Source organism: Mchenga conophoros, linkage group LG16 (assembly GCF_057382185.1).
Source record: "Mchenga conophoros isolate Kocher_MC1m ecotype Shallow Benthic linkage group LG16, M_conophoros_male_GT1.1, whole genome shotgun sequence".
Classification (NCBI taxonomy): domain Eukaryota; kingdom Metazoa; phylum Chordata; class Actinopteri; order Cichliformes; family Cichlidae; genus Mchenga; species Mchenga conophoros.
Genome location: NC_140541.1, coordinates 20,366,804 through 20,394,714, shown reverse-complemented (window position 1 = coordinate 20,394,714; position 27,911 = coordinate 20,366,804). Strand labels below are relative to the sequence as shown.

General features: G+C 41.6%; 1 protein-coding gene across 3 annotated transcripts; it reads right to left on the bottom strand.

Annotated features, from left to right (window-relative positions):
• Positions 1-10,744: 10,744 nt before the first annotated feature.
• On the bottom strand, positions 10,745-25,850 carry LOC146556671 (nectin-4-like). Of its 3 annotated transcripts, XR_014889069.1 has the most exons (8): positions 25,409-25,847; positions 17,291-17,632; positions 16,869-17,171; positions 16,161-16,254; positions 14,296-14,450; positions 13,691-13,790; positions 11,294-12,770; positions 10,745-11,173 (listed from the first exon to the last, which is right to left on the bottom strand). XR_014889069.1 is itself a non-coding variant. In XM_085250461.1 (7 exons), exons 1-7 carry the CDS (start codon positions 25,524-25,526, stop codon positions 12,506-12,508), a joined length of 1,377 nt encoding a protein of 458 aa, XP_085106587.1. In that variant the 5' UTR covers positions 25,527-25,847; the 3' UTR covers positions 10,745-12,505. The 3 variants fall into 3 exon arrangements, 2 of the variants coding, with proteins under 2 accessions (XP_085106587.1, XP_085106588.1); XM_085250461.1 differs by having other exon boundaries at positions 10,745-12,770; XM_085250462.1 differs by lacking the exons at positions 10,745-11,173; positions 13,691-13,790 and having other exon boundaries at positions 12,582-12,770; positions 25,409-25,850.
• Between the last annotated feature and the right edge of the window lie 2,061 nt (positions 25,851-27,911).

Here is a 27,911-nt window from a genome sequence, read left to right as displayed (position 1 = left end):
GTATCGCAAACCATGTCTCAGCTGTTTGTGGAGGTAAAATACGTCTGCACAATTAGCTCAGCCATTGTTGTGAGTGCGCACGCCAAGGCGCTGCGAGACATTTATACAGCCGTATTTCGCACATGACTATGAAAGGCGGAAGAGGAAGTAGTTCCTTTGAATCTAGACAATCCGAATGTTATAGTTTCTTTCCACTGTGTTCCTGTTAATGATAAACTACAAATTTACCCTAAATTACTAAAATATCGATATTTTAATGTGAGAATCAATTCTAGAACATAAATGATTGGTATCGGAGGAATCGATATTTCAGGATCGATCCGCACACCACTACCTCACATACAAGGTCTTGAATAATCAGGTACCATTTTATGTTAAACACTTCATAGTACCATATTACCACAACAGAGCAGTTCACTCTCAGAATGCTGTCTTATTTGTGAATCCTATCTGTTTTAAAAGTAGAATGAGAGGCCCTGAGCCTTCAGGCCTCTGTTCTGTGGAACCAGTTGCACAGATTTGGGAGACATACACCTTCTCTACTTTTAAGTTTAGGATTAAAACATTCTCTCTATTATTGTAGGGCTTTAGGTTACAATTTAAAAACCTTGAAGCAACTGTTGTTATGATTTGTTGTTATGATTAGTGCTGCCATGTCAATCATGTTCGCTGCAATTTCCAGTGTGTGGGGATCATTTGTCACCAACTGCATCACGTGCTACAACCCTGGTCTACATATCACCGTTGATGAACAGCTTTTCCCATCAAAGACTCGGTGCTGTTTCCTGCAGTATATTGCAAGTAAACCTGACAAGTTTGGGATCAAGTTTTGGGTGGCTTGCGACCTAAAATCCAAGTACATTTGCAATGTCTTCCCATATCTTGGCAAGGACCCCAATCGTCCCACTGGGGAGAGACTTTCATGAAAATGTAGTAATGAGGCTGATGGAACCATTCCTAGACAAGGGCAGAAATGTTACCACGGACAATTTTTTCACATCGCTTTCACTTGCGCAAAAACTTCTTAGACGGTGTGTTGATTTCTCCCTAAGATGGCAAACTGAAACACTCCAAGTTGGTGACTTTTGGAGATTTATTTCCCTGGATGATTGAGAATGCATCAAGATGAAACACAAAAGGAAGTGCACAGCTTCTAGCAGCTCCCCCACCCCCTCAATCACACACCCCCACTCCCCTCCCTCCAGAATTCCCAGGTAACAACCTAATATACATATGAATGACTAGCCAATTTAGCTTCCACTTGGCTGAAGCTAAAGCTTAGCTAAAAGCCTACCAGCCATTTGGCTGCTCTCCGGGTTTTATAGGTAGAAAGGTAAAAGCCTGGGGATGCATGTGTTAACAACATGTGAAACACTCAAGGTTGCATGCTCTAGTGGCCTGGGAAAATGACTTTGAAAACATACCCCACCTTAAATCTCCATGACAGAGGAATGTGAAAACAATAATCTGCAGCTTGATTCCCATGCTTTCAGTTTGAAGTCATAAGCAAATACATGTACTCAAAACAATGTAAAACCAGATCCTGGTTGCAGTTTGGATGGATAATCAAAAAGCTAAACAATTTAAAGTCTTTCAGTTAGTTACATAAAAACTCTGCCCTGTTGTATAGAAATTAAGGAACATGTGACCAGTCGAATGAAGGATTCATATCTTGGGGTCACTGCTTGAATTCATCCATCCATCCATCCATCTTCATCCGCTTTATCCGAGGCCGGGTCGCGGGGGCAGCAGCCTAAGCAAAGAGGCCCAGACCTCCCTCTCCCCAGCCACCTCCTCCAGCTTATCCGGGGGAATACCAAGGCGTTCCCAGGCCAGCCGAGAGATATAATCTCTCCAGCGTGTCCTGGGTCTGCCCCGGGGCCTCCTCCCGGTGGGACATGCCTGGAACACCTCACCCAGGAGGCGCCCAGGGGGCATCCTTGTCAGATGCCCGAACCACCTCAGCTGGCTCCTTTCGATGTGGAGCAGCAGCTGCTCTACTCTGAGCCCCTCCCGGATGGCCGAACTTCTCACCCTATCTCTAAGGGAGAGGCCAGCCACCCTTCGGAGGAAGCTCATTTCTGCCGCTTGTATCCGCGATCTCGTTCTTTCGGTCACTACCCACAGCTCGTGGCCATAGGTGAGGGTAGGGACGTAGATCGACCGGTAAATTGAGAGCTTCGCTTTTACACTCAGCTCCCTCTTCACCACGACGGACCAGTGCAGCGTCCGCATTACTGCAGCTGCAGCCCCAATCCGTCTGTCGATCTCCGGCTCCCTTCTCCCGTCACTCGCGAACAAGACCCCGAGATACTTGAACTCCTCCACTTGGGGCAGGAACTCATCCCCGACCCGGAGTGGGCACTCCACCCTTTTCCGGCTGAGAACCATGGCCTCAGATTTGGAGGTGCTGATCCTCATTCCCGCTGCTTCACACTCGGCTGCGAACCGTTCCAGTGCGAGCTGGAGGCCCTCACCCGATGAAGCCAACAGAACCACATCATCTGCAAAAATCAGAGATGAGATTCTGAGGCCACCAAAGCGAAAGCCCTCCGCCACTTGGCTGCGCCTAGAAATTCTGTCCATAAAAATTATGAACAGAACCGGAGACAAAGGGCAGCCCTGGCGGAGCCCATCACCCACCGGGAACGAGTCCGACTTATTGCCGGCAATGCGAACCAAGCTCTTGCAACGGTTGTATAGGGATCGAATGGCCCGTAGCAATGGGCCAGACACCCCATATTCCCGCAACACCTCCCACAGGACACCCCGAGGGACACGGTCGAATGCCTTCTCCAAGTCCACAAAACACATGTAGACTGGTTGGGCAAACTCCCATGCACCCTCAAGTATCCTGGAGAGGATAAAGAGCTGGTCCAGTGTTCCGCGACCAGGACGAAAACCGCATTGTTCCTCCTGTATCCGAGGTTCGACTAACGGACGAACTCTCCTTTCCAGCACCCTGGCATAGACTTTCCCAGGGAGGCTGAGGAGTGTGATCCCCCTGTAGTTGGAACACACCCTCCGGTCTCCCTTCTTAAAGATGGGGACCACCACCCCGGTCTGCCAGTCCACAGGTACTGCCCCTGATCTCCACGCAACATTGCAGAGGCTTGTCAACCAGGACAGCCCTATAATGTCCAGAGCCTTCAGGAACTCGGGGCGGACCTCATCAACACCAGGGGCTCTGCCACCAAGGAGTTGTTTAACTGCCTCAGTGACCTCGCCCCCGGAAATTGGCGGGTCATTCCCCTCATCCCCAGACTCTGCTTCCTCCTCGGAAGACGTGTCAGTGGGATTAAGGAGGTCCTCGAAGTATTCCTTCCACCGCCTGACAATTTTCTCAGTCGACGTCAGCAGCGCTCCGCCAGCACTACACACAGTGCAGGTAGAGCACCGCTTTCCCCTCCTGAGACGTCTGACGGTTTGCCAGAATCTCTTTGAGGCAGTCCGAAAGTCTTTTTCCATGGCCTCTCCGAACTCCTCCCACACCCGAGTTTTTGTTTCAGCCACTGCCCGAGCCGCATTCCGCTTGGCCTGTCGATACCTGTCGGCTGCCTCCGGAGTCCCACAGGCTAACCAAGCCCGATAGGACTCCTTCTTCAGCCTGGTGGCTCCCTTCACCTCTGGTGTCCACCATTTGGTTCGGGGATTACCACCACGGCAGGCACCAACCACCTTGCGGCCGCAGCTCAATGCAGCAGCTTCGGCAATGGAGACGCTGAACATGGTCCATTCGGACTCAATGTCCCCAGTCTCACTCAGAATGCTGTTGAAGCTCTGCCGGAGGTGTGCGTTGAAGATCTCGCGGACTGGGGCTTCTGCTAGACGTTCCCAGCACACCCTCACTACGCGTTTAGGTGCACCAGGTCTGTCCAGCGTCCTCCCCCGCCACCTGATCCAACTCACCACCAGGTGGTGATCAGTTGACAGCTCAGCCCCTCTCTTTACCCGAGTGTCCAGAACATATGGTCGCAGGTCTGCTGATACGATTACAAAATCGATCATCGACCTACGGCCTAGAGCGTCCTGGTGCCATGTGCACTTATGGACACTCTTATGCTTGAATTCATCTTTCATTTATTCTTTTCATGATAAAATTTTATATACAGTGAACTTCAGTGAACAAGGCTCCTCAAAAACTCTCCTCACCACGAGAGTTACTGTTGAACTGTACACTCATTAACAAAGAGCTACAATCCACAAGTAAAACAAAACAAAATAACAATGTAAAAATACAAGTACAAGTTAGAATGTGTAAAATCTCACTACTAGATGTCAGTAGGTTTCTTTCATTCATGAATAGGTTTTATTCATGCTTTTATTTCTTCTCGTTTGAATTATTGTGATGGTCTTTTTACTTACTTCAACTTCAGCTTTGGATCGCGTTCAGAGTGTACAGAATACTGTAGCAAGACTTTACCTGGCACTAATAAGACGTCACATACTACTCCAGTTAATACTCCAGGCTTCTCTTCAGTGGTTGCCAGTCCAGTTTAGGTTTTATTTCAAAAAAACAAAAAAACAAAAAAACAAAAAACTTCCGTGCTCTACACAGAGAAGCTCCCCAATATATCTCTGACCTGTTAAAATCTCATGCTTTAGACCTCAGATTTTCAGGTTAGAGGTTACTGTTTAGGCTTTTCAGGCAGTGGCACGAGGGTTGTGTAATTCTCTTCTGTTTTCTTTATCCTGTACAAACTCCACTGACTCTTTTAAAAAGCAGCTGAAGACATTTCTATGCAAACAAGCTTTTAATTTATTTTTTCATTGTTTCATATTATTATTTATATATATTTCTGGTTTTATTGTGAAGTGCTTATGATTTTTATCTGTGAAAAGTGCTATATAAATAAATTCTACTTACTTACTTCCTATAAAGGGGGATGTGTTATTTTGAAAGAAGCAATATGGATTTAATTGTGGTGTAACAGAAACAAAGATCACTAGGAGAGAAATAAGGAGAAACTGGGAGAGTAAAAGATGAGTTTAGTTTCAGCTGAAAAATGGCAACAAGCTCTTGTGTTGGTTTGTGATTGTAATGAGTGAAGCTGCTGAAATAAACAACAGAGGCTATGAGTTGAGGCTCTGGGTGGAAGCTACAGCCAGCATAAGTGAAACCTTCTCTGAAGTGGATATAATATTGCTGGACAAAAGTAACATTTCTGTTATTTTTTTTGGTGCTTGTTTTTTTGTTTTGTTTTGTTACTTTGTACAGCACTTTGGTCAACTTGTGTTGTTTTTTAAATGTGCTTATAAATACATTGATTGATTGATTGATTCATCGATCGATTGATCGAGAATGTAGCCTAATTTGTGATCAAGCTCTAATCTTCTGAAAATAAGTAATTGTGACAATATCCAGAATAAATAAGCAGGTTTATGTTTTCATCTGTTAAAGCCCAGACAGTAGAGGAGGCTTTAGGTGAGAAGAAGGGGAAGAAGCTGGTCATGTCTCTCCTTTGACTTCTCACTCCTTTGGTAATTTGTGACATTATGAAATATCAGATGAAATATTGTGTATTTTCTTAGGCATATTGGAACAGTTAGCTATGGAATACTACACACGTACAGTTTATGAGCTAGAAGAGGACTCTGTTGAGAATTTTACGTTAACTATGAAGGATGTTTTACAAGGCATGACATGTATGTTTTTATTATGATTGGGCTTTTGAGCTGAGCACACCTAAAAGTTTAAACCTAGAACCTAGAATTAAACCTCACAGGGCGCACATGTCAGGCACAAACACAGGTGAGCAAATCCATTGGTTAACCATTAGAAAGTCTACAAGTCATCCAACCAAGAGGTCTCTTAAGACACAAAAGACAAGACATACAATAAACCTGCTGACCAGAACCTTTCCAAATATGGATAATATTTTCCCCCACCCAAACTCCAAATGTACACAGATGAGTGCCCTTTTGTATCAAAGACAGGACTGCTGCTTAATTACACTGTTAAAACTGCAGCTTGTAATAAGCTAAAGTGTTACCTTCAGCTGGGTGCACAGTTAAAATACTCCAAATGTGAACGGACACTCAGAGGTTTCGGTGATTTCCTCACCTCGGTGTACTAATGTCCAAACTGTTCAAACTGTCTGTAAGGACAATCATCAGTTCTGGGCGTCTGATTGTATTTTACATGTTTTTACACTTAGTCTAAGCTGATAAGGGGATCAGGCAAACACAGAAAAATTGAATGAAGCACAAATGAAGCTCCTTAAACGGATGCTCTTTTGTTGTGTTTATTTTGTTTGTTTATTTGTTTTTGTTTGGGTATTTTTGTTTGTTTAAAATGCTTTTGTGCCATTGTGGTAACTGGTGATATCAGCTGATCACTCATTCAAATTCTTGTACTGTTGATTTTTTTTTTTTTTTACTATTTTTTTACTGATTTAACACAGATTTTCTAAGGGAAAATAACGCCAGTTATGGTGTTTTAAGTGTTTCCGCACTTCATTTATTTTATTTTTTGTATTTGGCAGGGGGTGTTGTGGTGCCTACCCTTGGCAACAGGCTGTGCCGCTCCCAGCACTCCCTAACCCCAAAACGTTGATCAAAGCCTGCTCAGAACTGCCTTCCACAAAAGCAGAAGTAATTAAAATAATAGCAATAAAAGATATCATACATACCTTCTACTACATATGTGCACTGAAGCACCACCATCGGGAGCAGCAGACTGCTCATGGAGTCGCAATAACTTCCATCCACTGATCTTGTTAGAGTTAAAATGATATTCACATAAACCAACTTTACGGAGAAACAAATCATTAGGCAAAGATTTTCTGTTGCAGCGAAGTGGCATTAGGAAGGTACCTTAGTTAGTACCTACAACCAGTAGCAGTTTTTGATACGGGCGGTTGCCCGGGGCGGCATCGGCAATAAAAAAAAATGCTCGTACTCATTCTGCCCCTACATCAGGCCATCGCATAGTGGGAATGGCATAGGCACCGATCGGTTTTCTATCGCCCATTTGCTGGGAGTAAGGGCGCCCTCCGTTTGCGAGGTGCACCTGCTGCTTACACGGGGAGGAGAGGGTGGGGCGGCGGGGGATCCTCTGGCTGGCTGGAGCAAAATAAAAGAAAGTAAAAACAAACCAACAAACACGAAATTCTACGCGCAAAAAGTGAGCGCGAGAGCCCTCGGTGCGCCTGCTCGCTTGTTTGTTTGTTTTGTAACAGTATAAGCAATTAAAGGCGGTGGATTGGCTAATTGGTCATGATCGACTCTGGGCTGGACCAATTACAGCCGATGAGGTTGAACTTTAAAGTTCTGTACTGAGGGGGAAAGGAACGCGATTTGTCCCGTACTTCAGCTAGAATGGAAAAAAAAGAAAGACACAAAGCTGGAGTTATTCTGTGTCTTGACGCTGTCAGCTGCCTCTTCTTCTGTCATTGTCTCTCCCTCCCTCTCGTGTTGCTACTTCAATCATGAAACTTATCAATGATCAGCTGATCGGCTTTTCTGTCGCAAGTCCCGTTTGTTTGTTTATCGCATTGACATTTCCGGTAAGTACTGTTTAAAGGATAGTGTAGGTTTAAGTTTATTAGATTAATACCTATTTACCAACAAGATAGTGTACATCAATGTCACAACAGCATTTGTTTTTATTCAAAGGTTTTTCGTATAATTCCTGGTGGGTCGGACTCTAGTCAAAATGCCTGGGTTGATTTTTTGTCCCAGTTCAGCCCTGGTAGGGCTCATGTTACAATGAAACAACGATAGATCAAAACAGCTAAAAGGATCTACTCCCAGAAGCTGGAAGAACGGCTCTCAGCCAACGACCCTGCGTCAGTGTGGAGGGGCCTGCAGGAAATCACCAGCTACAGACGGGAACTTATGCCAGGGTCCTGTCTGTGGACTTTAGTTCGGCTTTTAACACCATTGTGCCTGAACTTCTTTCCTCCAAACTCTCCCAGCTCAGCGTGTCACCAGCTACCTGTCAGTGGATCACCAGCTTCCTGACAGAGAGAAAGCAACAAGTGAGGCTGGGGGAGATCACCTCTGAAACCCGGTCCCTCAGTATTGGTGCCCCTCAAGGATGTGTCCTCTCACCACTACTGTTCTCCCTCTACACTAACGACTGCACCTCCAAGAACTCGGCTGTCAAACTCCTAAAGTTTGCAGATGACACCACTGTCATTGGCCTCATTCAAGATGGTGATGAGTCTGCATACCGGCAGGAAGTTGAGCGGCTGGTACTCTGGTGCAGTCAGCACAATCTGGAGCTGAACACTCTTAAGACTGTAGAGATGACAGTGGACTTCAGGAGACATCCCTCAACTCTGCTCCCCCTCACCATATCAGACAGCCCTGTGTCAACTGTGAAGACCTTCAAGTTCCTGGGTACAACCATCTCCCAGGACCTGAAGTGGGAGACCAACATCAACTCCATCCTCAAAAAGACCCAGCAGAGGATGTACTTCCTGAGACAACTGGGGAAGTACAGTCTTCCACAGGAGCTGCTGATCCAGTTCTACACTGCGGTCATTGAGTCTGTCCTGTGCTCCTCCATCACAGTCTGGTATGGAGCAGCCACTAAACAGGACAGGAGCAGACTGCAGCGGACTGTACGGACAGCAGAAAGGATCATCGGCGCCCCCCTGCCCTCCATCCAGGATCTGTACCTCTCAAGAACCAGGAAACGGGCAGGGAAAATCATCGCAGACCCCTCACACCCTGCACACAGACTTTTTGATCTGCTGCCCTCTGGCAGACGGTATAGAAGCCTGCAGACCAGGACCACCCGTCACAGGAACAGTTTCTTTCCCCTCGCCATCTCCCTTCTTAACAGTTGACCTGTCACACTGCTCCCACTGCCAGACTGCAACTGCACCTTATGTACATTTTGTAGTATTCATTCCACCTCATTCATTTCTGTATTTTATGTATATAAGTTTAGATTCGTTATTTATAGTTGGTTTACACAGCTTTGTGTATGTATGTGTAATGTGTATATATAGACACTTGTGTGTGTGTGTGTGTGTGTGTGTGTGTGTGTGTGTGTGTGTGTGTGTGAGATTTACATTGCTGTGCTTGAGAGCCACCATCTACCGGAACCAAATTCCCTGTATGTGTCTGCACATATACTTGGCCAATAAACACGATTCTGATTCTGATAAATTTCCACACGATCCACTGCAGGTTAATTTTAAGTCGAGTCAGCTCCAAGTGCTGTAATCTCTTCACTGCACCTGTTTTTGAGCACATTTTGTTATATTTTCTGACGTAAAACGCACTTCTGACCGCAGCCACATAAAAATACCACATTTCCTGTTCCTGCACAGCCTTATGGGGCCATATTTACACAATCGTGAACCCCCCCCCCCCAAAAAAAAACAACAACAAAAAAACAAAACAAAAAACAAAACGTGCACTATCATTAAATAACGCTCATAGTCGTGGTTAGTTTAAGAGTGATTTATAAAAGATGTGCTCCCATCTAAACTAATATTAATATCGAGTAATTTTTCAGTTACAGAGGTTTATTAGAGACATTGATATTTCTCGTGTATTTAATAGCAGAAATGTGGCTTTTTAGTGTACATAATGAGCAAGCGAATAAGGCAGAAAATAGGGTTTTTGATGGAAAATTGGTCTTGAAGCACACATAAATAGGAAGTGCAATTTTATTATGGTGGAAGCAAGAGAGCTGAAATAAAAGTGAAATCATCACAACGTACTATTTTCTACTAACTTATGATTGTTGTATTCAGTCATATTTATTCATAACTTTAGACTGCAGTAGTCAGTGTTTTCGTGAGGGGTGCACTGTGTAATTAAGGGTGATATATATACACACACAGAGATAGGAAGTACAGAGATAGGAAGTGCAATTTTATTATGGTGGAAGCAAGAGAGCCAAAATAAAAGTGAAATCATTACAATGTTTTTCAAACATGAAGCATAGTTTTGGTCTTCTTTTGCTGTTGGTTCAGTGAATTTTGGTCACAGAGTGTCGAAACCTGGAATTTGGGAATCTGTGAGACATCAGCTTTAAGCACCTGATGGTATTTAAAGCTGACTTGGGCCACTAATTTGTTCCAGTTTGTCTTAATCTGTTTTATAGGTTGCATCAAAAGATGCATTGTGTTGCAGGCACTGAGCAGTGACACTAAATTATTCTTACTTGCAGTAACACCACTATTTTCTATGGGCATAATGTCATATCCTGTTTTTGTGTGTGTGTATATATATATCACTCTTTAATCACACTTCACAGTGCACCCGTCATGAAAACACTTATATGTGAGAGGTGCTAGTCAATCAATCACTGACTACTGCAGTTTAAAGTTATGAATAAATATGACTGAATACAACAATCATAAGTTAGTAGAAAATAGTTGGTAGAATTAGAGCACAAAGAATAGAGCAGCGTTTCCATGACTGAGTAGAACACAGAAAAGTTTATCAGTTATCTGTTATGTGTGTGGCGGATGCTTAAGAAATAAAAATAACCATGTACAAGTCACTAAAAGCAGTTTCTCATCTAGAGTGTTTTCTGAAAGAGAAAACACTGCAATCCTATGACAGGAAACATTCAGTCATGGGTCTTCATAGTAGTGCATTGCAGTTCAATTAGTAGCACTAAATTGCCCATAGGTGTGAATTAAGATTCATTATAATGATACCAAAAAAACCCATTGGACCCATTTCAACCATACAAACATTGCACAAATATCACATTGGGAAGACAGGTCAGAGAGAAATCGCATGGTTAGAAAACAATGAAATTCACAACATCTGGGGACAAGAGGAGAAAAAAGAACTTTACTCAGACTGAGCTTCTATAGGAGAGCAGTTAGACACCAGAAAAAGGGTGATTGTATGTCTGTGTCTGTGTACATGTGTATCCTGTGTCCAACTTGAGAGACAGAGTGTCCTTACACCCTGTTTTAAACAGAAGTCAACAATCCCCTAGCTGACACAAGTGATCTCGAAGAAGTAGGAGAATAAGGCAGAGAGTCAACACAGTCTTGTAATCTGAGATTTGTTGTTCCATCTTCAGTCTTGGAGCTTCCAGCTCGTGAGGGGAGGCCGCATGAAGACAATGGTTGTTTGGGTTTGGATTGGAGCGAGGAACTGCATCCACTTTTGCAGTTGATCTAATGTCCATCACTGGTACCCAGATCTATCGATTCCCATTGTTTGAGTCACAACATTTATTTTTCTTCTGTAAAATGAAACCAAAAGAGCAGAGTTAGATATTCTTTCTGTTTCTAGTTCTAGGCAATCCCCAGGAAGATGAATGGTTATACGAGGGGATTTCCACAAAATGTTTTTCTCTCCTTACCGTTCTCTAGTTTTGCTGGTAGCATGAGATGGTAGCTGCAAGCCTTTCAGGTCACACAGATAATCCAGCTACTCCAGGATGGCAAATCCCCACATGCTCTTGCAAGAAAGCTTGCTGTGTCTCTGAGCACAGTCTCAAGAATGTGGAGAATATATGTGCATATTTCTGACCAAACTGTCAGACTCAGACTGCATGATAGTGGCATGTTGTGAGCACAAATCATTTAGTGAGATTTGTGCTCACAAGCCACCGTGCAGTTTAATACCTATTCCTGTTTAAGGCGTTGTGTTAGTGTTGCATGTCCAACACACCTGTTGCCACTTTCATCTCATATCCCTGAAGTTTCACAGATTTTGTGTTATAATCTGACAACAAGTGTTCCCCAATTTCTTTGAGCTGTGCACTCTTATCACATTTTGGACAGTGGCAACAAAAACTAGAGGCAGCATGAGTTTTGCAGAAGTAATCTGATCAGTCAGATTAGTTACATTCTGTTTCTGTCTTTACTGTAATGATGAAACAATTTCCATGACAGTGAAGTAAAACCACTCAAGTTGTTTCTCAATTTATCTCTGTGCCTTGTGCAACATCCGTGAGTGCTTTAAATAGTCCACCTGTGACTCGCAGCTTACCCACACTTTGTAAAAGCTGCATGATGGCATCAGTCAGTGTACTCGTTTGACTTATTTACTCACTCTCTTTACTCCTATTTAATCATACCTCTTTATAAAATAAAAAAACTGTTTAAAGCAGTAATTACACAGCACTGTAAGGCAACAATGCCTTCCATCATCTTCTGGTACATGATCATCATCTGTTCTCCTAGATGGCCCGTGATCATCATGTGCACTCCTGGGAGATAGTGGGACATGCTGTTTGTCCCACTGTCTGTCATCATGTAGCCCAGCCCCCAGCGACCGTGGCGCTGGGGGCTGGGAAGCGCATCTGTAACCGGAAGGTTGCCGGTTCGATCCCCGGGCTCTCTGTCCTGGTCATTATGTCCTTGGGCAAGACACTTTACCCTACTGCCTACTGGTGTTGGCCAGAGGGGCCGATGGCGCGATATGGCAGCCTCGCTTCTGTCAGTCCCAGGGCAGCTGTGGCTACAACTGCCTCCACCAGTGTGTGAATGTGAGAGTGACTGTGAATTGTAAAGCGCTCTGGGTGCCTTGAAAAGCGCTATATAAATCAAATCCATTATTATTATTATGATCACACTGCTCTCCTGGGGGAGGGTGAGACATTATGTGGTCCTTGATCACCTCCAGCACTGCTAGTCGACAGTGATCCATGTCTTCTGTCATCTTCTTGTCCATGATCATCATCTGTTCTCTTAGATAGTCCATCATCATCATGTGCACTTCTGGAAGATGGTGGAACATCATGTGGCCCGGGATCATCTACTGCACTGCTAGGTCTCAGTGGAACATGCTCACTCTCTGGCGTGTTGTCATTATCTGGTGTGTTTTCTGGTCTCCTAAGAAAACAGTAGGACATGCTCCCTGTCATTATTTGTGGTTAAAAAACCAACAAACAACCAAACAAAACCCAAAGATGCACATGAGAAAGTACATGTGAGAAACTGTTCTAACATCAGAGGAAACACTGTCAGTACATCTCAACATTTTCAAGTGTTGAGATGCTGACTGCTCGTGTCACTTTCAAGTGGACTTTTAGTGCTTTTAACAGAGTGTGCATATGGGAATTTCCGCTTATTTTGTTGATCTACTGTTGAACTTTGTTAGATATTATCTTTACACCTTGTTGATCGTATTCTTTTTCATTTTTGCCTTCATCAACAGCTTCCCAAGGAAATCTTGAAGATTTACTGGCCAAACAAGATCCACAGTCATAACCTGTTGGAAAAACGCAAGGCGGGTACATTCGGAGGAAAATATATAAAGAAGATAATGGAAATGGACAGGATATGCACTGAGGAAACCAGGCAACAACCTCACCAGACAAGCTCTGAAACTCAGAGGGGAAGAGACAAAGAAGAAGGCCAAGAATATATGGTAAAGAGATCTCAAAAAGAATACATTTGCCATCAGATTGAGAAAATGGCTCAAGACTGAGCATTTCTGAGGATCCTCATCAAAGGTCCATACTCCAGAGAAGGGTTAAGTAGGTAATATATGTGCTTTCTTTCCCTTTTTTTTACAGCATATGTACGACCTGTTTAACTTGCACTGAGAACTCATTTGACCACATGTTTTAGGTTAACACTCACAAATTGCAAACACTACACTTGGATCCCTGCTATATGTTTTACTTCTTTCATTTATGAAGAAATAAAAAATAAATTTTTATCAGCACCCTTTAAAGCACATATGCTTTAAAATGAGATAAACTTTATATTTTCCAACATACAGACAAGCAGGTAAATGTTAGAAGTACCTTATCAGAAATCCATGTTTATAAAAGCACCATGCTGCAGCCCCAGTGACATTCAGGAAAACCAAAACACCAAATAAGGCCCAAGCCGCAGAGCATGCTCCTACATGGACACAAGAATTAAGAATATTTGACTTTTCCAATTTTACATTTGGATGACTTGGACAGCATTCAAACACCATGTAATACCTGCACCTGTACACATTCAAAAACGTGTCATTCTGACAAGTTCTAGGGCACAAAAATAAATGAGACAAACTTGATACGACCATGAACAGAACCTATCACAAGTCAGGACATGCTCTAAATTTTAGGTTTTGGAACTGACTTGAATAATATAATGTACTGGATGACTGGAGCATCAGTTATCTATCATTCATTCATTCATTCATTCATTCACTTGTATGTTTATCCCTTCATATGGAGAGTCCATCATTTTACTCCAAGTGTAAATGTTCAAGTTTCTATTTATTTCCTTTGATTGTGGTCCACAAAAAAATAGAACAGAATAACTTCAGAATGATACAATCTGCACAAAAGTTTGGAAATCAGAAACAAATTGAGAAAGATTTGGACAAACTGCACAGCTAAATCCAAGCTGACCTCACCTGATGCCACATGCACATACAGCTGACTGTGTTTTCTTCCATATGCATTAGATGCTTCACACTGATAGAGGCCGTTTAGATCAGAGGTCCGACTCAGCAGTTGTAGCTTTGCACCATCTACTTTGACGGCAGACTGCAGCAAAGACTGGCCAGATCTGGAAAAACATGAATGAGGTTTATTGTGAAATGCACGACAGGGCAAAAAAAAAAAGTGAGTTGTGCTAAAATTCCAATGAATTTCAGCTATTAGTTTGTTAGTTGTGTTAGTCATTTTCCTTGCTCACATAAATGTTGCTATGTTCTTGAAATTAAACCAAAATACATGATCTACAGTGGGGTGAAAAACTATTTAATTAGCCACCAATTGTGCAAGTTCTCCCACTTAAAAAGATGAGAGAGGCCTGTAATTTTCATCATTGGTATTCCTCAGCTATGAGAGACTAAACAAGAAAAGAAAATCCAGAAAATAAAATAAAAGACACCTGTCCACAACCTCAAACAGTCACACTCCAGACTCTATTATGGCCACGATGCAAGAGCTGTCAAAGGACACCAGAAACAACAGGCTGGGAAGACTGAATCTGCAATAGTTAAGCAGCTTGGTGTGAAGAAATCAACTGTGGGAGCAATTTTTAGAAAATGGAAGTCATACAAAACCACTAATAATCACTCGATCTGGGGCTCCACGCAAGATCTCACCCCATGGGGTCAAAATGATCACAAGAACGGTGAGCAAAAAATCCCAGAACCACACGGGGGATATAGTGAATGGCCTACAGAGAGCTGGGACCAAAGTAACATCAGTAACACATTACGCTGCCAGAGACTCAAATCCTGCAGTGCAAGACGTGCCCAGGCCCGTCTGAACTTTGCCAGAGAGCATTTGGATGATCCAGACGAAAATGGGAGAATGTCATATGGTCAGATGAAACCAAAATAGAACTTTTTGGTAAAAACTACCTGTTGTGTTTGGAGGAGAAAGAATGCTGAGTTGGGGGCATGGGGGGGACCCTGCGCATCAAATCCAACTTTTTTGACCCTATGCGACCCATATCCGATCATGGTATGACAGTGTGAACAGCACAAATCCGATATTTTCAAACCCAACCTGGGTCACTTTCGTATGTGGTACTGAATCCGATACATATCTGATGTTTTAGAAAGCGACTGATGTTTGAACGGTCATGTCGCATTAAATCCGTCTTTTACGTCACTGGCACAAGACAGATGCCAATTATCAGTGCCGGAGAAGCGCCCGAGAAGACATCATGAACGCTTCCTGGCCATCCAGTGTAGACGTTTAGTGAAACTGTTGTGAAGACAACGTTGGAGAAACGTGAACATTTTATTTGTACTGTATAATCTGCAGATTCTGACGGAAATCTGCTACTATACTTTGAAGCACCGCTCCTCTCTGAAACAGCCATAAGGATCATTATTAGGCCATATGTAAATAACAAAATCACTTTACAACTTAAAGCAAAATTGGGAAACATAAAGTGCAGAACGAGTCTTTATATTAACGGCCATCAGGCAAACAATACTGTTTGGTCTGGGTCTAAACAAAGCGCTTTGTATGTGACGTCTTCTTTTGCGCATGCGGGCCGCTTTGAGGGTTCACACCAGAGCACGCTTGCTGTCACATTTTATCTGTAGTGTGAACAAACAGACAAAAACATCGGATTTGATCAAAAAATCGGAATTGAGCATTAAGACCTGCAGTGTGAACGTAGCCTAAGTGGTGATGTCATACCAGCGAAAGCTTGCCCTCTCTCAGGGCTTTTTCAGCACAGTGTACTTAGACAAACCTAAAGAATCAATGAAATCACTTAAATTAACTGAAACCATTATTCAAACTGCTTTACCTGCTCCAGGCAAATTTTGCGTTTGGGTTGGCTTCTGTCAAACACTCAAACGAGTCCTCTGAAATCACTCTAATCTTCACTTCTGTGGGGGCGACTGCAAAAAAAAGGAACAGAAGTGTGTTAATCATAAACTGTCAAAATAAAAGTGAACATACCTTTGAATCCTATCATGGCAGGCAGAACCATGAATCTTAGTTGTTTTTCTTTCTTTCTTTTAAGGAGTGATCCTTTCATGCACATTCAAGGGTGTTAATCACTGGCTCACTTATAATCACTGCTGACTAAAAAAAAAGGCTCATTAAATTCTGTGGTCATTTTGGGGACTTCCACCAAAAAACAGCTTCACCATGCCACTAAAAGAAGAAACAGTACTGGAGGAGCATGCTTTCACATTTAAATTAGCCTGAATTGTTTTTGCTTCGTACTCTGATCATGTGTGCTTCATGGATCTTGTGACTGGGGGGTGAATAATGACAGAATTTTTAAGATAGACAAAAAAGTTTGAAACCTCTTTTACGTTGTGGCATGGCATCATGATGGAACTGGAAGGCCAGAAACAGATAAACAGATGCACATGGTTATTGACATTCTACTCTGTAGGATAGGCTGTGTCATTTAATTTCTGTATACCTTTTTTAATATTTGATCAAATAATTAAACTTCTTAAATAAACACTAAATAGGAACTCCATGAGCAGCTGATACTCACAGGAGACCTGTATGGTGAAGGGCAGGGTTTCTTCTTTAGACAGGGAGTCACCACTGATGACACACTGGACCTGGTGACCATTAATCTCTCTTGTAGGAACACCAAACAGAGAGCTGACTGTGGTAGTCGTACCGTTGTCATACTGAGTGGAGTTTGTTGTCGTCCTCATTTTGTCTCCCAAAGCACCAGTGAGCCACCTCACCTCTGCAGGAGGCTTCGATCCAGCAGCCGTGCAAGTAGCAAATAAAACCTCTTCAGTGCCCAAAGTGGGAAGATTGTCCTTGACGCTTGTGAAAGGAGGCACTAGGAGAGTTACAGCACACAAATAAATAAACATGCATACAGGATGATCAAAGTAACTCTGTCTCTATCACGCATACGAACACACAGAATTTTTTAAAGATAAAAAAAGTTTAGTATACCAAGCAAATTCAGAGGTATCTCTGTCTTCTGATTTCCACTGGGAAAAAAGGTGAAGATGCACGTGTAGCTGCCTTCATCCTTCAGGGCAACACTGGATAACTGGAGAGTTCCATTATTGTCATTAAAATTCCCGATATATTTAAATCGATCATCACCTCCATTGACAAACTGCACTCCCTCTCTGGGTAGGATAGTTAGGAAATTGTCATTGTGAGGTTTTTCTCTCGTCCTCCTCTGCCAGGTAATCTGTGTCAGGTCATCATTGGTACCAGTGACATGGCACGGTAGGATAGCAGTACCTCCTTGAACCACTTTCACATTTCCACCAATCACCCGGAGAGCTGTAAAAAGCATGAAACACTATCAGATTACAATTTCTTCTATATCTTACTTTTGGTGTGTGCTTTGTCTCTACACCAAATCTTGAAATTAGGCAGTTTTGCAGCATCTTGCTGACATACAATTGCAGTGTTTTTCCTGCATAAGAAAAATGTGGCATAACAAAGAGGTCTTAGCCTCCAAATATAAATGAAAAATGACTGTGACAGTGATAAATTTTTGAACAATTTCTCAAATTCTTGGGAGTTTAAAGGACTCAAGCTTAAAATGAAATCTGTTTATCAAATAGCCAAAAGTAACACAACTGAATCCCTTGCTACATGTGAACGAATCAAGGCTACGCGAGTAACTTATGTTACAGCTGTGTGGCAGGCAGGAATTGGACCCAAAATGCAGGACTAACAGGCAGAACATGAACTTAAACACTGCTTCATTGCGGGATAGGAAGTGATACAAAACAGAACCAGGCTAAACTGAGCTTCTGAAACCTAGGGGAACACATGGAGATGCACACAGCATGAGGGGCAACGCAACAACGAACAGGTGCAAGCACAGGCAATAAATACAAAAGGTGAACTGGGCAAAGAGGGAACAGCTAGGAGACACGACTGATGACAATTACACATGACGAGACAGGGAAGACGCAAAACTGACACATGACGCGGACCTTCAACGTAAAATAGGAAGAAGGTCATGCATGCATACACCTGGGGCTTAGCCCTAAACGGTAGCATGCATGTGGGATTGGGGGGGTGTAGAAATGACTGAAAAACATGGCGTGAAGTTGAAGATTTATTAGGCTGTGTTTTGAGTTTTGTTTGAAAAAGAATAACTTCATATAAGAAAAAAATATATATCACATATGCAGGACACCTTAAACTAGTTTTTTAATACAACAGCAAGGCAGAAAAAAATTAGGGTTGTATCAAGACACGAGGACTAAACCCCAATTCAACCAGACCCAGAACAGATCAGGAATTAAAACAGGACTACAACAGTTCAAAATCAGGACTACTTTAGGACTTAACCAAAATAGAACCAGAATCAAAACTAGATGATAGTAGCACTGAAAATCATTATAGACCTGCACTACAATGACAACACCTCTATATTGTGGTAACATGAGACTGTATCTTCAAGGCTTGAGTTTTGCGAACCTGTCAATGACATTTTCAATTAATTCAAGTATTCCTTTTTAATAGATAATATGATGAGTTACTAGTTTGTACCATATTATTTTCTAATTCTACGAAAGTACACTATTCAGATTCAGAAAAGTTTATATAATTATTTAGCCTTGTTGTGCAAACAAACCTACATAACTTAATAAATATAGAATTTGAAAAATAACAAACCTCAAAAGATAAGATCAGTAGGTACTAGATACATGTTCTAATTAGTTTTGGCAAACAACCATTTGACTAACAGGTCTGTCTCACACTGAAAAAAAGGGATTGGCCAGCTCTTGGATTTACATAAGCATCATGCTTACGTAAATCATGCTTCAAAGTTAAGTGTAACTATATAGTGTAGAAACGACATGATATGCAGGGAGGCTAGATTAAATCGTTCATGTCCTGTTCGAGTGAAGTAAGTCAATGACTTACTGCGACACTGCACGGGATTTCAGTCTTACGTGCTTTGGATAGTGGTTTCTGGAAGACATCCATCTCAGTCAAGTCGAGCAGCCACCTCTACTTTTTTCGGTATACCAAAAAAAGTAAATTGGGTGGTTGTTACATTAAAAAAGTCTACCTTGTAATTTGAACACAATAATTTCATGTTTCTATGAACGTAATTAAATCATGAAGGATTTGTACAAAATTCAACAACTTAATTTGTTCTTGTTAAGATGACATGATACAATCTAGTAAGAGTGGTTAGTTGCTGAACTCATGAAATTCACAAGATCGCACGAGATGTCAAACTGCAGGAGAATCACTGGAGTTCTAAGAGGCAGACAACTACACACACGTCATGTGTATACTATTGCTATTTATTGCAGTTTAACCAGTCAAGGACAAAAATGCACAAAAAATTCTGAATCAAGCCTTGAAATCATAGCTTTCCTACTTTTGCTAAATCTGGTGGCATGGTGGTTAGTGCTGTTCCTTCGCAGTAAGCAGGTCCTGGGTTCAAATCCACAACCTGGCTAGTTTGCACTGGCTTCTCTCTGGGTCTACTGGTTTCTTCCCACAGTTAAAAGTCATTCAGTTGTTAGGTTAATTGGTGATTCTAAATTACCTGTCAATGTAAGTGCAAATGATTGTTTGTGATAGACTTGTGAGCTGTCCAGGGTGTACCCTGCCTTGTAACCTATCACTTCAGGGTTATTTCCCAGCACCCCTGCAACCAGGATAAAGATAGGATGATGGCAGTTTTTGTAGATCCATTCAATTTTTATGGTAACCAGACTCTAGACTTTGTTGAACATTGTGTAATATGAAGACAACATGTAGTATTTAAGTGACCAAGTAGTACTGGGGTAAAAAGTTATTGAATAGTGTTGAAATAAAATGACAAAATTGTGAAGGATTAAAATATTCCAAGAGCTCACCTTACTTCATCTAAACATGTTTCAATCGCGTTTTATGAACACAAAATGCACAGGTTTATTGAATATGAAAAGTTGTGTTGATTTAACTCAGTTGTTTAAGTTTCTGCCAAAGCAAAACATTTGTGTGCAACCAATGTCCACTATTGAATTAAGTAAATCCAACATGGCCTTTTTTTCAGTGCACCTGGCTCTTGTTCCATCTCTGTTCTGTCCTCATTATCCTCTCCATCCCCCTCTCTGTTCCTCTCTCTCTCTCTTTGTGCTAACAATCAAGCCAAACACCAATATCATCAAATATACAGTTGAAACAATATATTTACAGAGAAACTATCTGTATTTCTTAATTGCAAATGGAACCCAAATTGTATTCAAAATTGAGCCACACTTATGGAGCTCCACAATTCTTTCCCTGGTGTTTTGGTTGATATCTCTTGATTTTCCCATGTCAAAGAAACAGGCTCTGTGTTTTGCCTTATATGCATCCACAGCTGTGCCACCAGTTTACTCACATGGACTCTAATAACCTATCAGAAGCTTCTTAAGCTCAGAATGGAAACGTCTGGAGTTTTCTTATTAATTCAAGACACAATAAAAACGTGATAAAAAATAGACAGCTCTCTCTCTCTTTATTCTGACATTTAATTAATTCAAAAGATATTTCAATATTTATTTACCTAAAACAAAACAAGTTTACTCTAAATTGATGTTTAACAGTAAAAAAAAATGTTTTTATGTTTTTTCCCTAAAGTGTATGTAAATATCTGGTTTCAACTATACTGCTGTGTATTGAAATTCGTCTTGTTTTGCAGCATTGTTGTTGTTTGGCTTTTCATTTCGCCATTTGTTGATTCACTGGAAGAGCAAGTAACGTAATATGGGTCAAGTGATCAGTTTGATATCAATCTTTTGTGATACACCGCCATATTCACATTATTTGTACAGTACGAATGATTTGCTTTGGTACCTGGTCAAACTTAAGCTCTCCTCTGTCTGCCTGTCTGCGTTTCTCCAACAGCAAATTCGCAGGCAGCAGCTGCTGTGCTCAGTCGGCTAGTGCCTGAGCTCGGATCATACCAAAATTAGGGGGAATTTACGACTGCGCGCTATGTGCTTCGAATACTGTGTGTAGTTTTTGTTTTATACAGTTGTCAGTCAGGCACCTAACTGTGAAACAAATTTGTAGGGCATAAGTCTCGAAGAAGATAAAAACACAAAGGATGAGATAAACATTCTCTGCAGGGATGGGAAGCTCGACACTGACATCGAGCTCAGCTCCGATTTTTCGAAACACAAATGTCACGTGACCGTACATTTATAAGCAGGTACATAGGCACGTGTAAAAGAAAATAACAGGCCTTCTCTCTCTATTATCTTTGCGATGGGTTATGAAAACCAGCAGGTCTCCATTCACATAAACCTCAACATTCAAAGTTTAATTAAAGAAATATCACCTTATTCAAATGATTCTAGTCACAGACGAGAGAGAGGGAGTGACAGAAATAGAGATTGGTGATTGACAGGGCTGGACTGGCCATCGGGCATACCGGGCATTCGCCCGGTGGGCCGCTCGTGATTTTTCGTTTTTATGGGCCGATGGGGTTTTATTTCTTTTCTTTTTTTTTACGGTATAAATGAATGGTGGTGGATTGGCCAGTTGGTCATGATCGACTCTGGGCTGGACCAATTACAGCCGAGGAGGTCGAACTTTAAAGTCGAGGTGAAAAGGAACGCGATTTGTCCCGTACTACAGCTAGAAAGTTGCTAATTCAATCATTAAACTGATCAATGATCAGCTGATCGGCTTTTCTCTCTGCGCAAGAAATTGGAAACCAACGGATGTCGCGCTAAAAAAACAGCAGCTTGTTAGCTTGATCAGCTGTTGTAAGAATTTATTTAATATTAATTTCTAGTATCACATGAGGTTTGCTGGAGCCACAGCCGTAAAAACTGCTGGTCATGATATCGGTTTGGATATCCTGGTGAGAGGGAAACATGAAGATGAAACCAGGAGATGTCCTTACTGAATCATAAGAGCTGAACAGGTGATGAAGAAACAGGTTTACCTTTTAGGTGACATGAATGAGTTGAAGGGAAGTTATGAACTGTTTCTGAGAGACAAATAACACCAGGATCCTTTTTTATGTAGCTGACAGCTGGTCACTGTGCAGGGGCGGCTCTAGCAAAGTTTTGCCAGGGGCCCAGGGAGAGCATGAACAGGGAAAAGGGGGGCACAAAGAAATTAAAATGTCTAGCTTTTAATAAATATTTATCTGAATCTTACAACCAAAGTTTTCATCTGATGTAAAATGTATAGAAATCCATTATTGTATTCAGTAAATATTAAGTCTAGTATATACCCTAGTAAGTTATAGTATTCTTTCCTTTGGGAATGTACCATCTGTGCAGTCTGCAATTCTGTTGAAGAAAGATGTTGAATCTATTTAATTACTGAAGAAAAATAATAGATTACTGTGCATTTGTTTGATACGTGCATTAAATTAAAATCGGTTTTGCTTCCTGGTGAAACTGTTGGGGAGACAACGTTGGAGAAACGTGATCATTTTATTTATACTGTGTAATCTACAGATTCTGACAGAAATCTGCAACTATCCTTTGAAGCACCGCTCCTCTCTGAAACAGCAATAAGGATAAATTTTAGGCCATAGCATCCCTGGCTGAATGATGGTCTCTTATACTAATGCGTCACAGAGATTTCATTAAAAGTTTTTTTAAATTTCTCCTGCTCACATATAGCATGCACATCAAATTTGCATCACTTAATTCACTATCACCTAACTAGCTTACAACTACACATAAACTCTATTAAACAACATTTTGCTTGCACATAACTAATTCCATTAAAGGAAACATTAACAAACCATGTACAATTGTCAGCCTGGTACTAATTTGCACAGGCAACGTACATATTTTTCACCTTAAGGCACATTTACCATATCGTATCTTTACCAAACATATGTGAAGATTTTACCAAATTTAAAGGTCATTTACAATATGTACATAACAAAATAACTTTATAACTTAAAGCAAAATTGGGAAACGTGAAGTCCGAAACAAGTCTTTTTATTAAGAGCCATCAGGCAAACAATAGTGTTTGGTCTGGGTCTAAACAGAGCGCGTTGTGTGTGACGTCTTCTTTTGCGCATGCGGGCCGCTTTTTATTTGTAGTGTGAACAACCGGACAAAAAAAAATCGGATTTGATCAAAAAATAGGAATTGAGCATTAAGACCTGCAATGTTGTATCAACAAAGCCAGCAGTTCATTGTGATTTGAATTCATGAAATTACCCAGCCAGAAACTGAAGGAGTAGCCTACTAATTAGGGTTGCCAACTCCCTGAAAAATAAATAAGGGACACCTCGTGGCCAGGGCCGGGCAACCCAGTTGTCTTCACCCTTCCCAGTGTGGTAGCTCTTTTTTTTGTGTGTGTGAAATTATTTTTTAACCATTTGACTTGAATTTGATTTAAGCAGATGCATATTCTTTGTGATATGACCATATGGGAAACAAATGATCATTTACCATTTATTTTTAGCTCAAAATGAAAACATTAACACAGTAAAACAGGTCTCTTTCTTAAACAGAAGCCTGTCATGCTTAACTTTTGAGAATATAAGTAAATCTTTCTTTAAAAGAACTCTGTCCTGCTTAACTTAAAATTATATAAATTAATAGAAAGCAATAGAACGAAAAATATTCTTGTAACAGTGCACATATAGTGCATTTAGTACAATTGGCTTCAGTTGAGGTATTATTTCAGCTTTTCTAATGCTAATCAGCTGCTCCTGTTTGTAAACCCGCTTGTTCCCATGATTACGCATCATTATTCATCTATGTATTACTTTTATGTATTAGTCATCTATTTGTTGTAATCATCTATCCTTGCAGTTGTTTATTACACAAAATAAATTATATTATTACACTTCTGGCCACATAGCGCTGATATTCACCGCACATGCCCATATTAACCTTAACCAGAGGGTTTAAAAAAACCAAACCAGTGTTTACATACCATATCTGCTTCTGCCGTGGCCTGGTGGACAAAAAATTGGTTAAGGGTTCCCCGAGCTTTCACGCCCCTCGTGTTCTTCATGTGCCCACCACTAGAAGCATGCCTATGCAAAAAGTGCGCTGGCACACAGTGCAGTGCGCTTTCTAGGTATTATCGTGCACTTTTCCAGCCAGGTGTTTTCCTTTTCCCATTCCTCCCTGTACTTTTGCAGCCTTTTTTTTCTTTCTCTGAGGGGAACAACCATTGCTGGTCTAATGCTGGGCTTACACTGTCCGATTTTTGGCCCATTTTGAGCCGATTTTTGAGTCGTGCGGCCGATTTGGTGATCGGCCCGATTTTGGCCTTCATCGTGCATCGTGTAGTATACGTGGGGTAACGAGAAGTGATTAACACCTCACGACCAGCTCCCGATCGTCTATCGCTCGTGAGGGTGTCACCACAGCCGCTCACACTGCTCATGCGCAAACACGTAAACGTCGGTGAAAAAGACGGCGCAGCACAGCTGTGCAGCGTGTGATCTGGACACAAGCGATGGAGGCACAACCAATGAGATGAGCGGTAATCTGAATTGTCATACTCGAATTGTCATAAGTGTGCTGTCAGCTCATTGGTCACAAAGCAGGAGAGGGGCTGGGAATTATGTTATCAAACAAAACGTTAATTCCATTAACATTTATAGACTACTTTTGATTCTCACTGTATTACGGGACAAAGTGCGTCCCTTATTAGCTCAATACGGGACGTGTACTTTTGTTTCTAAATACGGGACGATTCCGTATTTTAAGGGACGGTTGGCAACCCTACTACTAATAGTGTTAACACACACACACGCGCGCAGACATTAATTCAATGTGACCAATTTCTTAGCAAGACAGATGAGTCTCGCTCCTCTCTTTTGTACCCCCTCTTCTGTTGTAAATATCTCATAAACAAAATGCATGCAGGACAACAGAAACACGTGATGAGGACTAAACAATCACACTGCACGAGATTTTGAATTCTGCAACACTTTTCTGTGTCACTGCGTTAGTGAACATCATTATCAAGATGCGACGATCACAAAAGCAGCCAGTTCCGGTGCAGGTGCTGTTTCACAAAGCCTCACCTTTTTTCGTACGAGTCTACCTTCCACAAAAGAAGCAGTAATAACATAAAAATACAACAAAATAGAAAAGAATTTAATCGACGTACCTATTACATCTGTGTGCAGAAGCGCTACCATCAGAAATAACAGACTGCGCAGCATCGAGTGACATCGGGACGATAAACTGTGGCGGTAATTGCCACAAAAAGGAGAAATGTCATCCATCCACTAATCCTCGGTAGATCAATTAAAAAAGAAAAAAAAGATATCCACACATATCGACTTCCGGGAGAGATTAGGTTTGTTAGTGCGTCTTTAAAACACTAGGACGGAAATAAAGCAAGATGCAGGATAGGCTCTGTGCATGTCTAATTTGTAGCTACATTCATGTGAGTAAATGAACAGATAGCGCAGTTTTTATAAAGTATAAAAAAATTACTGGTAGGAACCGATTGTTCATCAAAATGTAGTCGATGACGGATTAACGAGTGGCCACCCGCTGCTGCTGCGAGAAGAGAAACTTTGGGAGTTTCCGTTGTTTTCTGTTTTTTTTTTTGTTTTTTTTTTTGGGGGGGGGGTGTGGCACACAACACTGCAACCAGGCACAGTGCAAACTATAAACTATACATATACCGTTTATAGCTTATATTATTAAGTTATGTATTATATTATATTATATTATATTATATTATATTATATTAAGTTTATACAAAAAAATATACATTTTCTCATGAAGGTCACTGATCTCCCCAAAATGTCTGTGAGGACATCAGGGAGAGGTGTGTGAATCTGTTTTTCATTATGGTTATCCACAATCATGTTTTTAACTGTATGATACTCGGATGAGGCCAAATCCAAGAGTTTTCAGAGGGACTAATCTATCTAATCTGATGCTCATCTGCTGATGATGGATGGAGGCTAATGATTCGTTAAAAAAATGCTGCGCTTCTAGCTACTGCTGCCTAAAATGTAACACCATTAGACTGTGATTCTTTATGGAAAAGAAATAAAAAGAAAAAGATAGGATGTTTGCCCCTGGTTTATTTAAGGATGGTCATGTTGTACATTCCTGAACTTAGTAAAACATTTAAATACCATACTAAACAAACCATAAGTATAAACTGAATTCAGACAGGCAGCAGTGGTTTTAACCAAAATAATTCTTTTAATAAAAATACATTGCAATAAAATCTCGGAAATTAATTTATTTTCATCTGTTTCTGTGAATTTAAATCTCCACCAGGGGTTCTTTGGTATAACAAAATCTGACTGTTCACAATTTCTGCTCTTACTTGGCCCAGTTGAAGAGATGCACCCACCATTCAGCAGCAGTCAGGAGTCCCCACTCCTCAAGTGCAGCTTGAGACTGCTGCATCAAACCCGGAACCTGCTTCAGAAGCCGTGCCTATATCTGCCTCCGCATCCACAGCCCCCTTAGCCTGCTTGCCTCCGTTGCCAACTCAGCCTGTACCTCCTGCTTTAATGCAGCCTGCATTGCCCATTTCACCGCCTCCTGCTTCTCTTGTGATGCCTCAGCTACTCTCCCCTGTTACATCACAGCCAGAACCACATGTGCCTCAGTCAGTGCCCCCCACCAAACCGTTACAGCCTGAGCATGCCCCACCAGCAGGCACGTGCAGGGGGGGGGGGGGGGGGCAGCAGGGGCTTGAGCACCTGCCCCTTTCCTGATGGGTGACCAAAGTGCCCTTTTGTTGAGGCAATCTTTTTTTTTTCGATGTGTGTGTGCAGGGCTGTGCAGAGACGTTTAAAGACGTTCAAAGTTAAAAAGGGGCACATTGAACCAGGTTGAATAACAACAACACACATTCAAGAATCTAATATGGGATTGCATCATACTATACGTTTGCTTTGCCTTGTTGCAAAGTAAAAGTAGCCTATGTTTTACCTGATGGGTACAATGTTGCTGTTGAGGGGTTCCTGCTGCTCCTGCTGCTGGGGGTCAGGGCTGTGCTGATGGTAAATGGTAAATGGCCTGTATTTATATAGCGCCTTACTAGTCCCTAAGGACCCCAAAGCGCTTTACATATCCAGTCATCCACCCATTCACACACACATTCACACACTGGTGATGGTAAGCTACATTGTAGCCACAGCCACCCTGCACTCAGAAAAATTATGGTTCTTAAATGGTTCTTCAGATGTCTTCATGGTTCTTTAAAGAACCATCAAAAAAGCGCCCCTCCGACAGCCAAACCCATCTGTTCTCTGATTGGATTGTTACATTTGTGATTGACATGACATTGACCAATCAGATGAAAGGAAGAAAAATAGGGTCAAAATCCGTACTTGTAACTTGCAGGGGTTTTTTTTCTAAGTCCACACACAAATCTTTTTTACGCACACACAAATCTTTTTTACACATACAAATCTTTCTTTTTTACGCACACACAAATCTTTTTTACAAGTACAAATCTTTTTTACAAGTACAAAATATTTATGACCACATTTTGAGCCCATAGGGGTGAGTGAGTGATTCGCTTACGCTTACGTTTCAGCACAGGGGGGAGGGGGTGAGTAGCATAATGGGCTTGGATTTACAACATTATAAATGAAATGTGCTCTATTTGGAAGCAGCAGGTCTCCCTCCCC

Coding starts and splice junctions, on each gene's coding strand:
- LOC146556671 (XM_085250461.1), bottom strand. CDS start 25,526: ATGGATGACATTTCTCCTTTTTGTGGCAATTACCGCCACAGTTTATCG. Junction 14,451..16,160: donor GCAAAATTTGCCTGGAGCAG/GTAAAGCAGTTT, acceptor ATGTTTTTCCAG/ATCTGGCCAGTCTTTGCTGC. Junction 13,791..14,295: donor GTATGTGCATGTGGCATCAG/GTGAGGTCAGCT, acceptor GTGTCCATGTAG/GAGCATGCTCTGCGGCTTGG.